General features: G+C 35.0%; 1 protein-coding gene across 9 annotated transcripts in view; it reads right to left on the reverse strand.

The window, feature by feature from the left end:
- The window catches only part of LOC122522451 (dachshund homolog 2), a 213,124-nt gene that overhangs the window by 69,219 nt on the left and 129,264 nt on the right, over window positions 1-14,641 (reverse strand). For all 9 annotated transcript variants that reach the window (XR_006305059.1, XM_043643602.1, XM_043643596.1 and 6 more), the window contains 2 exons: window positions 6,403-6,479; window positions 4,162-4,332 (listed from right to left, as the gene is read on the reverse strand). Coding sequence is in view for 8 of the 9 variants with exons in the window: in XM_043643602.1 (XP_043499537.1) it covers window positions 4,162-4,332; window positions 6,403-6,479 (248 nt within the window). In the remaining variant the exon portion in view is untranslated. The remainder of the gene's footprint in view (window positions 1-4,161; window positions 4,333-6,402; window positions 6,480-14,641) is intronic.

The following is a 14,641-nucleotide window of genomic DNA, read 5'->3' on the forward strand; positions in this document are numbered from 1 at the left end:
ATATATAAATCATTGCACCTTTTTTCTTCCTTATATTATACAAATAAAAAGAAAGAACACACATATAAGGATGGATACATATTTTGAAGAAGTTATCTCATTTCTATAATTCTTACATTAATAACAATAATTAATATTATTTTATCTGGGGGTTATAATGCGAGTGTCACCGTACATATACGACTCAAATACATACGAAAAGAGGATTCTTCGAAAAGAACTTTTGCCTTAGGGGCAAACAACGAATTTCGGTTAAATTTATTTGATTATAAATCTTGATATGATACATCTCGAGAATACATCTTTGGACATTTTTCTTGTTTTTTTTTTTCTTTTCAATATGAACGTCTATCTATTCCAGATGAAACGCATACACGCACACAGATCATTTTTTTCTCTCTCTCTCTCTCCCTTTTTCCTTCTTTATCTTTGTCCTTTTCATATAAAACGCATATCGCATGCATGCGGTTCCGCGCGAATGCGCGACAGGCGTACGAGAACGAAGCGTCATTAATAAATTTAGTCGAACGATCGGCTGAACAACATTCGAGGGAGGTCGAAGTAGGAGAAGAGTTACGCCGTGTGCGTGTTCCAAAGTCGTAATCTTCGCAAAACTACTTGTTACCCTTCGCCACTCCTCTGATTTAACGTCACCGCGAGCGAACGAAAGACTGAACGAACTAACGAATTAAATTTACTGAATTAAACATTCTTCCAAACCCTCTTTTCACCCTCCCCCAATCGTACTATCACTCTTTCCTATACTACTTTCCTATTTTCAATAATCTGTCTATTAATTTGTCGCGACAAAAAAGTTTGATGTTAAGAAAATTGAAAGGAAAAAAAATTAAAAGGTATATTTAAGGAAAAAGAAAGAAGGTTTTTAAAGGAATCGAAAAATGCGGCAGAACGCGATCGTTGGAATACAGAATGCCTTATGGTTATTGCGAAACAGGCTGGAGTGGTGAGACAAGATGTCTGCGTGGGTTCTCCAGTCTTAAGTGATCGTGCTTTCTTTTCTCTCAGTGTGGTATATATCTATAAACACACACACACATATATTTATTTGTATCTGTATCAGTGTATACATTAGGTATACTACGTATACGTTAAGTATATGTAAGTATTAGTGTTCTGAGCAGCCCACACCATCGCCTTAGTAGTATCCCGACGCTGCTTTATGGCCAATGATATGTGCTTTATTGTATCGTCTTTTAATTATCAGCCTGCACCTACAACACCAACGGCATTTGGTTACTTATTGCCATTGCTCGATTTAATGCTCGGCCGCGCGTGCGCAGCGAGCGCACCACTCGCGAAGCCGGCACCTTTTGATAGCAACTTTTCGCGCTCAAGAGTAGAATCGCAACCTTCCTTGAGAGAAATGGTCAAGTCTATTTTTTTATACCTTCGGGGATCCTTCTCCTCTTTTCTCTTCTTCTTCTTCTCTTTCTTTCTCAACGCTATCTTGCCACGAGCGACCATTACAATTATCGGCAGATCCGCTGAGAAAAAGCTTTTGGAATCCCGAAACTACACATATAACACTCGTATTCCTTTACTTCTTTCTTACCAACGCCATTCTGCTATCGTCGTGAGTGCCCGCGGTAACATGTGTGACACGTGTGAATCTTAAAACGAGCATTCTCATTCTTTTTCCAGTTTGTTCGAATAAAAAAATGAAATTAAAAAATAACGAAATTGAACATGATCTTTTAACTGTATCTTCTATCCTCGAACACAAACTGTTTTCTCTTTCTATTACTTATCCATTGAATACAAGTACGATTCATTCATCACATGGAAAAATCATAATTATGTATATATTCCCCTAATTTATTTCTATTTTTATTATCAATTCAAATATTTCTCATTACATTTGATTTATCAATGATCACTGTAATTATGCATTACAAAATATTAATCGTTCCATTTCTATTTCATTAATCATAATTGGCTCATTTCAAAGATACCTGATCGTCCTTTTTCTTTCATTTTCCCAATGGTATCCTTCCTCGCGAATTCAAATGGAAAAGGAAAGAAGGAAGGAATCGCGAAAAAGAAAAAAACAAAAAGAGAGATAGAGAGAGAGAGAAAGATTGGATTCCGGGAAGGAGAGCGAGAAAGAGATAGTGGCGCGTCTCATTAAATCAGAACGGCATTCCACGGGCGTGTACACTCCCACGGGCATTCGATGGGGTTCTATTTCGATCACCATGAGCGCCATAGGTAGGATGTACCCGTTGCATACGACACGCTGCGAGACACGGATTTTCTTCGATCCGAGAGACTTCCCCTCGTACCCCATCCCAACCCTTCACCCTTTTTCTGCCAGTCCCCTCACCCCAAAAAAGACAGACAATTTATACGTCTAACTGTTGTGTCTTTCGACGAATTTAAAGTACTGGATGCTAATTCTAATCGTTTTCAACGTGTTCGATCGATTTATATCGAACTGTACTATATTATTTCTTCAGAAAATTGTGAATTAAAAAGTTTGAGATATTTTTGGAATTATAAACAAATTATGATTAATATTTTAAACCTAAATTAATTCAAATTTTGAAGATTTCTATTTGTTAATTTCGTTAATGTTTATTTTGTATTCGATGGTAATTATTTGAAAATGAATTTAAACAAATCTGTGATATTTAATTAGAAAGAGAAAATCATTGATGTTGTTTAGAGAGAATAAACTTTATCATCGTTTCATTCGTTCTTGACCTTTTTCGCGAACCCACCATCGAACGAACAAATGGACCAACCAACCAACCAACCACCCACCCACCCCCCTGCTGCGTTTATCTTGCAACTTATTAACTCGAAATATTCATAATAAGCAATTAACGTTGAAATATGAATAATGTATCGATCGTTGGAAGTCGTGCGGACGAATGCGTGGAATATTAATTCCTGTATATAAAGTGTTTTATTTGTTCCCTTCTTCTTTTACTTGTTTTTTTTTTCTTTTTTTTATACTCTTCTTATTTCTTTCGTTTAATATTTGAGATAATCGATTTTTTGTTATTTTATATTTTGTATTTTCTTTTTTTATTTCCCCCTAGGTGTGTGTCGGAGATGTTCGATTGGGTGGCTCTCTAATTGGCCAAGCCAATTAACGTGCCTTAAGGACAATGAACGAAATCGATTAGAAATCAATACGATTATGTCGCTTTGTTGAATTTGAAAGAGTTGTTGCTTGATGACTTCTTCCCGATCTTATCTAAGATTATTTTTCATGAGTAAAATGTAATTAAACAGCTAACTTTTTGACTCTAATGATCCTTCTCCCACGTCACTGTCAACACTGTTGTAATATTTACAAGGGCTTAACTTTTTTTATCTCCTTAAGTAATAATAATAATTGATTTTAAATCTAATTAATTTCCCGTTAAATTTATTTACACGATACGATAAAAAAGAATGATTTCATTCTCATTGAAAATTTGATTAAAATTCATTTATCGACAAGTGACGCACCTTGTAGAATACAATAAACGCAATTAAAAAATACAAAAAAAAGAAGAAACGGTACGAATGAGAAAGAAACAAGGCGTTGAAGCAAGTTTCTCAGGATCCAAGCAGACGAATCTTCGAACGTCGTCCTTCTGATGATCGATGAGAGGGCCTGACCCATAAGTCCTAACGAAGAACTCATCTTTTAACTTCTACCTTGTGTCCAGTCAAATCGATATTATGATTTTCCTCGTTCAATGCTAACTACGAATTTTCTAATACGCTCATCTATTTCTGTTTCTATCTTCGACAAAATACGATTATTTCCTTTTTTATATTCATTTATTTTTAAACAATTAAATTGAAATAAAAAATAATCTCCTTTTTTTTCTTCTTCTTCAAACGTTCGATTTAAAATTAAACTCCTAATGTAAGCTCCAATTTAGTTGAAAACAAATCAATTACTTTTACGTACAATGTGTTAAGTAGAATATATGTATAATATTATTATTAATAATATTTCTTTTTTTTTTGTTCATGTATAATAACGAATTTTCTTTAAATGATTTTTTATTGTTCACTTTTGAATTCATTTCGTATGTCATGGTAACAACATATGATGAATTCATTCGAACTTTCGCATTACATGGTTAAGATAAAATTGAACCCATGAACTAATGATCAAAATGAATTAATAAAGTTTACCTTCGTCCTTCTCGTTCTCGTCTTCGAGATCTTCCGAAAGATTATCATCCTCTTCCTCGTCGTCCTGCGAACGATGCGACGCACCAGCTTCACTACCCGAATGTTCACCAACACTGCCACTTCCTGCTGTTTTCGAAAGATTCAAAACGGGACTGTGACCGTTCGAGGAACCTATGAAAGAAACATAAACATTAGTCGATATTTTTCAGTTCTTCAAAACAACAACTCAGTCAGATTCTGCGCGAATAAGAAACATAGACGACGTACGCACACACATACATATATAGAGATCACGCGTAGAGGAAAGGTGTTTTGTTTATATGAATACAAATTTATTAGAATAGAAACATCATTGTTTTCACTCGTGAAAAAATATGTTTGTTGAAGATGAGAGAGAAAGAAAAAAATTCTTAAGTTTTTGAGAAAAATATAAAATAGATTAAATGTAAGAAATTCACGTACAGCACATACCCACACACACATCAAATATCACAGTTTTATTAACACGAATGAATATATTTAAAAGAATAGAAAGATAATTTTTCTAACAAATTAAAAGTCATTGTATGTAAAAGATGAATGAAAGAAAACAAATTTTAAACAATTGGTTCAATGGAAGAAATTCTTGTACAGAACACACACATACACGTGACCAATCATTCTATTCTTATACATGAAAATATAATAGAATGGATAGATAATTTTAATCACGTATTAAACAAAATTTGTATTAAATCGATAATAAGAATAATAGTTCGATTTTCTTTATCTCTTTTTCTTTTTCTTTTTCTTTTATCGGCTAAAGCTAAACTGACAAGTTGATGGATTTTATTTGCCTTTGTACATCCTCGTTTAGACAAGAGAACTCACTCCCGGACTTTTATCCACTTTCCACATCTTTCTTTCTACTCTATCTATCTATCTATCTCTTCTTCTATTTATCTATATCTATCTATCTATCTATCTATCTTTTTCTCTTCCGCATTTGGTTTCTCTCCCTCGTACCTCGATGAACTCGAGTATTTGATATCCTAGCATTTTAATCCTGACGTGGATAGATACTGTTTGGGCAAACGGTGGTCGAGGCTCAACGAAACAGAAAAAGAAAGAAAAAGAGAAATAGAAAGTGGAAGAAAGAAAGAAAGAAAGAGAATCCAGGGTGACGCATAGCATTAAACACATTTCCTATGTACTAACGCACACAATCGTACGCGTATATACAGGGTGGAATATTTTAAATTTCCCCAAAATTATATTAACTTAATAATAATCTTAACTTTAACAAGAAATTTCAAACAAATACTTCAATAAAAAATATTCGATTTAATTATCAACAAAATTAGAATGAATAAAATAATTCAATCGAAATAAACGAAGCTCTCTATAGAATACATTTAAAGTCTAACACCCTGTATACGTTTGAGAGCAGAAAGAGAAACGAAAAGGGTTAACCCAAAATCGTACCTACATCCTTTACGCGTAATTAACCCTTTCGGTCCTCGTTAAAAAGGATTCTTACGAGATTTATCCCGATTTAAACATACCAGTTGAACGTTTTATCATTCTTTTATTTCATTTTCAACGAAATTTTGTTATATATTTCTTCTAGAAAAAAAGAATAAAGAAAAATAAAAGAATAAAAAAAAAGAAAGAAAAAAGAGAAGCTTAGAAATGCAAGGTAAGATTAAACAAGAAATAGGAGATACTTAATCGTTGATGGTTAGATCTATCGATCGATCGATCGATTGAATGATCGAACGAACGAATCAGGATTTATAAGGTGAAGCCAGGCAGAAAAATCATGGACATCTCGACGAGAACGAGTCTATCTTTTTCTTTCTCTCTCTCTCTCTCGCTCTCTTGCTAGATGAGATTCTTTTATTTCTCTCTCTCTTTCTCTCTCTTTTACGCACATATGTGTGCATGCGTGGGTCCGACGGGCGTTTAGGGACTCGAAGATTAAGTCCGATATCGAGTTTCAGAGAGCGGCACGGGATCCTGTGCCTTTCTTTCTAATTCCCCGTAATATTTTAATCCGACCGATCGAATCCTTTATCTTCGAAACTAACGCTCCCGCGTTCTGTTCGCAAACTCGAAACTTCTTCATCTTATTTTATTTTATTTTATTTTATTTTATTTTATTTTTTGTCCTTATTCTAATCGATCTTTCGTATATTTATTTTTTATTGTATGCATAAAAAAAAGTATAAATTTTTTTGTATATATTTAAGGGAGGCTTACCATTGTGCGAACTTAGATCTCTAGGTTTGTGATCCAATGCAAGAGCCCTTTCAGCGTCTCCCCTCTCTTCACGAAGCCTGTAACAGAAAATAGAAACAATCGTGGTTAATAATAATAATAATTATTATTTTATGTATTATAATCGAACGATAAAATCGTATCATATAACACGAATTATTTTTCATATAAATTTTATCTCATCTGTATTTATTTTTAATTATTGACAAATTATTTCGTAGACCCGTTAAATCGTTAACAGAATATTCGGAGTTAAAGAAAGTTTGAGAAAGAAGAAGAAGAAGAAAAACGAAGAAACTGTAGGATGGAATATCTTTTAATGAACTCAATGTAGAGAACAACGATTTTATTTTTACCGGCTGAAGGGTAATTTTTTTTGTTTAGAATATGAAGAGAAAGAGAAAAAGAAAGAGTACAGTCAATGCGATTCTCTTCTTTTTTCTTTTATATTTTTTTTATTTTATTCGAAACAATTCGAGTTTATGAAAACTGCGCTCGTTACGGTGCCAACGTCGAGCTTATGAAAAGTTTTCGTTATACTTTTATATTGTTTGGGTCTGTTACCCTTAGGCCACTTTATTATAAAATTTGTTCAAATTTTTATTTTGATCAAATAATTAAATACATTTATCAAAGCTCGAAACAAAACGTGTAAATAGAATTTCAATTAACACAATATTTTAACAATTATGTTACATACAAAAAAGTATAAATAAAAATACAAAAATATATTTATCAAAACTCGAAAAATAATATTCTAAATAAAATTCCAATTTTTACAATTACGACACACACATGAAATAATTGCGATTGTTAAGAAAATACTTTAAATAAAAAAAAAAAAAAATTTGAAAATAATTAAATAAAATATAAATAAAGAATGTAATTTATTTCCTTTACAAATTGAAACACACTTATTAATTTTTATCGGTAAAAGGGATAAAAGAAAAGAATCGATCGGTTGGTCAATGTCCCTTGGTAAAAGGGTTTAGGGAAACCGAGTCTTCCACTCTTAATGGCGAAGAAGAAGGGTAGCCGTAGCTTTTATCGTGTGGTTTACGGCCGAGGTCATCCGCGCGTGCTCGCGGATTTATTTTTGCAAGAAGCACGGTGCTTCTAACTGAAATTTTAAGCCATTTTCTATCTTTCTTTTTTATTTCAACGATTAGGATACTTTTATCAAGAACTTATATGCTTCTCATCCTACTTCTTTTCATCCCCTTTTCTCTCTCTCACTCCCTATCTTTCTTTTGTTCTAACGTTTCAGTTTCTTACGAAAATTATTCTCTAGGGTATACTACGTTTTCTTCTTCTCTCTTTTTTTTTTGTGCGCAGGTTCCACATTGTGGATCGGAGGCCTCTTTCGCACCTCGAATCGAACCGCGGACCATTAAGTAAGAAGTTAATATCATTAAACATAATATCGGGCGCATCTGGGAGCCGCAGAGCACTTACCGACCCTCCGCCCTTTTCCTCCGCCCTTTTTCTCTTTCTCTCTCTCTCTCTCTCTCGCACACTCATTTTCTCTTTCTATCTTTCTCTCCTTCGCGTCTCTTTCTCCACCCCTTAATTTTTTAATGAGAAAATGCTTTCAAAGAGCCAGAGAGAAATACCGTGTCTACGAGCTATAAGTTACGCTCTCACACAGAGGGGAGAAGAGTGAAAACCTTATTCTTTTCCCATGCTCGCCACCCACCTTTCTTCAATGACTTTCATTCTCTCTTTCTCTCTCTTTCTTTCTTTCTTCTTTTTTGTTTATGTTGAGAATTACACATAGAAAACAAATACTACCCGGTAAATGGAAAATTTACATTGGAACGTATAATTCCATGATTGAAACGAATAAAAGTATAAGATTACCAATCGAGTTTATAAAACGTCTAGTCTATCATTTGGTCAGCACCATGAAATATATTTATTCAAGTAAGTATAGTACCGGTTTTCTTCTCATCACACACGTGTTCACATACACAGGGATGAAGATAACTAGGATTAGAAGAGTTGATAGGTAAGACAACTACCATATAACTTGGCTAGTAAAAAGGGAGTAGAAAAACGAATCAACGAATGGTAGACGAATCTATCTATCCATCTCTCTCTGTCTCTCTGTCTCCCTCTCTCTCTTACTTTCTGGCGCGTCAGCTATCGTAACGACTTAATTTCGACGATAATTAAATTTTAATTGGTAATACGAGTCGATTAAGGTGGCCGATGAGTATCTCGGATGGCCTCCGTTTCATTTTCTTTCTTTCTCTCTCTCTCTCTTTCATCTTTCACTAAATCTATGCAAGTAGTTGTACAATAAAGGAGAAATGAACGAGAAATAGAGAGAGAGAGAGAGAGATAGATGGAAAGGAAGATAGGAGAAGACTAAAATCGCTTAGACGTTGCGGCCTTGCGATAACCGGCAACGAAGCAGGGTTATTAAGTTTGTAATTAGTCGAATATTACAGACTCGCGTCATGGCGTTCTACGTGTAGTGCACGTCCGTCTCGTCCGTCCGTCTGTCTGTGCATATCTATGCAATATATTATATATATATATATATGCAGATGTAGATGTAGATGCGTACCCGTTCGAGCGTCGTTAACGCGTTACGGCTTTCATTACGCTCGGTGGTGGTACACATGCGGCACTCTTCAATGATTGGCAGCGTATATATATATTCCCAAGATGCTTAATAGCATCTACCAATGATAACGAACTATTACTCAAACCTATACGCTGAATTCTCTTCACGATTTCTGACAAAATATTTACACCCAGTTTATTATCACGTCTCTATCATTTCTAATAATTTTTTTCTCGTATTTTTTCTTTTTAACACTTTTATTTTTCATATATTATATTTTATTTTTTAATCATAATCGAATTAATTGCCTTCGTTCTGGTTCTACCTTCCTTCTAATAAATTTAATAAACGTTCTATGAATATTAAAATGTATTTTTATAAGATATCAACATTTGTTGTCTAATAACTTCATTTTATTTGTTACAGTTTTTTGGATACCTATGCGAAATTGTGAATATTTAGATAAAAATTATCTTCTTTTTTTTCTATTTGTTTCTCAGTATATAAACATTTGACGAATATTCGGATAGATTTTATTAGATATCAAAATGTGTTGTTTCATTCTTACTTTTTGTTGTTTTGTAAGTTTTTTATTTTCTCGTTTATGAAAATTCGTTGTTATTCGTATGGGGAAAACAAAAAGGGGAGTTGATCTAATACGGATTTATAAATTGACTATATAGAGAACCCTAAGCATGAAACCAGTCTCACGGTTAACACTGTACAAAACTAATAAGCCGAACGAACGATGGATGCCCTTTCTTCTCTTCGTCTTTGCCTTTAATTTTGATTCCGTAATGACGGACTCTGCGGGGAATCTCTCTCTTTCTCTTTCTTTTTCTCTTTCTCTTTCTCACCCTAACTGTTTAGAAAGGACCTTCACGAAACAGCGGGAGTTCATTAAGTTTCCCATTTCTATCGTGGTAAAACGAGGTGAAGACTTATCTTGCTATAGTACTCGCGGTGTTCGATCTTTGGTAAAGAAGTATAATGTTGCTGATGGTGCAGAACGGAGAAAGAGAAAGAGAGAAAGAGAGAGAGAGAATGAGAACTAAAAAAAAACAGAAATTCCAAATTTATTTAATCGTTTAATTCCGAACTTTTACACGAATTTAATTAAAAAATCTCATATAGAGTATAGCAAAAGAACTGAATATGTATTAAAGTAATTTATTAATAATGTTGAAATTTTTCAATAATTTATATCGAAATGAATAACTATATTAAAAATAATTTTTTATCGAAAATTTGTACTATGCAAAGGTTAATTTATTTTAAGCTTTTTTACTAATAACGTTGAGATTGTCAGCATTTTATTTTTAAATAAATAACAGTATTAAAAATAATTGTCTTATGGAAAATTTATACTCACCATTCAATATCATATATTATTATTTATTTGCATACAAAATAACAACAATAACCAACATAAATTATTAACCAATTAAATAAACCTTTCTTAACGAAATTCCTGTAACTAATATCAATTGAATAGATCTTAGAAACATTGAGAAAAATAAAAAACGTAGTAGAAGCCTTTTAAATAGAAAATGGAAAGAGATAAAGAGAGAGGGATAGAGATAACGAAAAGGCTTTGAAATTTTTCGATGGCTTTGATATCTTCTTGCGACGTATCAAAAAGAGAGAGAGAGAGAGAGAGAGAGAGAGAGTGAGCTTTGGGCTTTCGACGATCCTCTGCATGAAATCAAACGCATCGTCGGCATAACGCGAGCACGAGCTAATGACGACAGCAATTGTAATATCGGGAACATGACAAAGGGGTTGCCTCATCCCTCTTTACCCCCTTTCGAAATGGCGAAGGTATGTCCAACGGTAGTGGTACCCTTCCGATCGTCGACCAATCGGCAGCTTTTCCGATAAACGATCTACGTGCCATCGAAATTCCACTTCCACCTATGCTCCCACCCCCCTCCCCTACCTCCTCCTCCTCTTCTTCGATAGAGAGATATTTTTACTCTCAGCGATATTCCATCGTCGACTAAATTTTCTTTTTCTCTTTACACTACCCGAGCAATGGATTTCAAAGGACAACGACGTCTCGCCGAATTCAACGACCTATCGCGTTACGTCGTCAGAGACAGAAAGAGAAAGAGGGAGAGAGACTTGGAATATAATAATAACAGTAATAAACACGAAGAATCTTATGAAAGAGAGACAGGGAAGAAAGGGGTGTGACAAGATAACTGTAATGCGAGCCAAAGTCGCCACTGAAAATGTTACCCTTAGGACCGTGACATTCGAAGCGAAAGGGGTTGTTTCTCTGGTTCATCTCTCTGTCTCTGTCTCTCTCGCTCTCTTTCCTTAGTTTTAAACTTACGTTAGAAAGAATAAAAAATCAACGATAGATAATAAAAGATATAAATAAAAATGATGTTCCTGAAAGGTAAGTTTGATTAATGGGAGAGAAAAAGAATGTACCTTTGAAATCTAAGAAATCGGTGTTATCCGGTTGAAATTTTAGTAAGGAATAAATATTTTAATGACAGATGACAACGTCTCGTGTCAATAATTATGCGAGAAGAAAGAATTGGTAAAAAGAGAGAGAGAGAGAGAGAAGAAGATAGAACGAGATCCGATTACTTCTCGAAAGGATCCGAGACAAAAGCGAGAACAAGGAGAATCGCAGGAGTGACTTTGTCGGTGGTGGAAGAAGAAATCGAAAAAGACTCTGCAAGTGGAAACCATAAATTATCTTCCATCTTGACATAGAGAGAAAGAGAGAATGAGAGAAAGAGAGAGAAAGATAAAGGGAGAGTGTGTGTTGGGACTGTTCTGGACCAAAAGGGAGGAAGTCGTAGGGCGAATCGAATTACATCATAGAAAGAGAATGAAATACAAAGAGAGAAAGAGAGAGAAAGAGAGAGAAAATGTTTCTTCGTCCACGTGAAACTTACAAATATTATCCGACATATCCCATGGCCTAAAACATTTATCAAACCATGTCTCGTGGAAAGGGATTCAATCAGAGGATTCCACGAATTCCATGAACGTCAATAAGATAGGCCGAAATAAGACGAGCTTTCTTCTACCATTAATTCACCATTTTCTCATCCCCTTTCCCGAATTGAGTCGTGCAACAACTTGGTAAACGTTCTTTCTACATCATTTTATCTAATATATTTTTTATTATATTCATTCTATAAAAAAAAAAAGTTGCGACAAATATTAAACAAATTTAGGAGTATTGTCAAACCATTTTGTTACCTAATAGTGTTTCTAACAGCAAGATAGTAATCGAATAAAAATGAAGAAAACGATGATGCGTAAGAAGGAAATGCAAATGCCATAAGATCTGTTGTTACCACCTTTCCCCTTCCCCCTTCATCTTTCCCCGCTGCTTCTCTTCCTTTTGACTAATAGATCTCAGCAGCAGTCATGACACAATCATATACAGACTACTGTTACTAACTTCATATCAATCCGAAGGATCTCAGCTGCCTCTGGCGAAGCACTCGTAACCGGTAGTGATAAATGATGCGAGACCTCTACCAAAGATTGAGATTAATTTTCTATACCACGTTCCCAACCTTTCACGAATATCAACACGCATTTACACACTCGCACGATTAAAATCAAATAAAATAAAAGATCTAAGATTGTCTGAAAAGGTATGATATTCAAGTAATTAAATATAATATAACATTTTAATCATGGAAGTATGTATAGGTAAATTAAGCTTATCTAAACTTTCAAAATTATGTAATTTTCCCCTCACCCCTCTCCCTCCCTCTCCCTCTCTCTCTCTCTCTCTCTCTCTCTCATGCTATCCTAAAATTTACTGATAATTTGTAGAAATCGATGTAAGGAGTAGAGACTCTGATATATAAGAGAGAGGGAGAGAGAGAGAGAAAGAGAGAAGAAGATCATGGTTGGCCCTTCCTTCGTTTCTGTTATAGTCGAAGCAGCTAATTATGTATCCCCTGCGGGACCCCCGCAGACAGGAAATGAGGCTCCCCTGAGTTCTCCTATCCTTGCCTACATAATACCTATACAGAGAAAACCTGTATAAATATATATACACTTACGTAGATTCTCGTATGCCTTGCATTACTCTTCCTAAATGTTCAAGATGGAGAAAGACAGTGAAAATACATATACGCGTACACATACACACGTACACTCTTATACACTCAGTCGGATTAAGTTAGCCCTGGGATCAAGATACAACGGCGAACGAAAACGAGGTAGAACGACGACGACGACGACGATAACCTTTGACTTTATGCCTAACAGAAATAGAGAGAGAGAAAGAGAAAGAGAGAGAGAGAGAGAGAGAGGATAGCGGTTTAATTAGACGACGCCCGAGATTCGCCTAGAAATGTTGATTGAGCTAAATTGTTTTCCTCTGGGGTGCCTACCACCTTCTTCTTCTGCTTCTTATTCTTCTTCTTCTTCTTCTCCAAACCAAACCTGGACCATCTCTTTCTTTCTCTGGCTCCATTGGTTTCTTCTCTTTCTCCTCTTACTACACTTCTGTCCTTCTGTTTTTGTTCTTGGTATAGAGAGAGTTCATTGGGGTGCTAAGGAGACAATGCTGATCAGTCGTCGAGATAACTGGCTGTTTAGGCAAACGACTTCTGGGGTAGCTACCGTCAGCACGTTACTATACTGCCCATGGAGAATGGTTTCTATAATACAGGGTGTCTTGAAAGTAACTTACTCAACTTCCCTATGATTACTCTTCAACTTTTGGAGTATTTACTTTGTACACGCTATTCAGGGTTTAAGAATAAACGCGTACAAACGTGTATATAAAAAAAATCATTTGAAAAATCTCAGCGAATCGATGCTGAACTTTGATTTCATCGAACGAAAATCTCTTTCTCTTTCTCTCTTCCTCTCTTTCTCTGTCTGTCTTTCTCTGTCTCTCTCTCTTGTAAATATACGAAAACAAGGAGAACGTGAAGCGTACACGCGATTATCATACTACGTAATTATAGTCCGCAATGACAGGTATCGGCAGGAGCTATAATCATTCCGTCAACGGGAGTCGCCGTTTCGAAACGCGTGCCTCCGGTAGCTCGACACAAAAGACGGTTAGGTAAAGGTGAGAACAGGTGTAGTGTTTGCGGGTTCGAGGGGGACTCGAGGTAAGAGTAGAAGGGCCAAAGCCGCCGTTACTAAATATGTTTGCGCGACCACGTTGTAAGCCACAAGCCGAGTCAATCGTTTTACTTGTTCTTTCCTTTCTTTTTCTTTTTTTATCCTTTTTCTTTTTCTTTTCCCTTTCTCTTCTTGCTACGCAGAAGAATTTGTCGCGAGTTTCATGAATAATTAGAAAAAAAAAAGAAATTTTTTATCCATTTTTAAGCCGAATATAAAAAAAAACGACGTATATTTTATTATATTTACTACTATGTATACTTGACATTGATAATAACTAACGATTGTTTCGCGAAATTGAAAGATGAAATATTAACGTGATCTAGAAGAGGTGCATATTCCATTTTTCAAACACCTTGCATCCCTCGACGATGCACCCTATCTCTCTTTATCTTTATATCTTTCTATCTCTCACTCTCTCTCTATTTCATCTTCTATCTTCTATCCATGAGAGTATCTCCTCGTAGTCGTAGGGAAAGTTCTAGGCGAGCATGATACGTTAAGCACTATGGTTAACATGGAGTG

The sequence above is a fragment of the Polistes fuscatus genome, unplaced genomic scaffold (assembly GCF_010416935.1).
Source record: "Polistes fuscatus isolate 324 unplaced genomic scaffold, CU_Pfus_HIC Scaffold5, whole genome shotgun sequence".
Classification (NCBI taxonomy): Eukaryota; Metazoa; Arthropoda; class Insecta; order Hymenoptera; family Vespidae; genus Polistes; species Polistes fuscatus.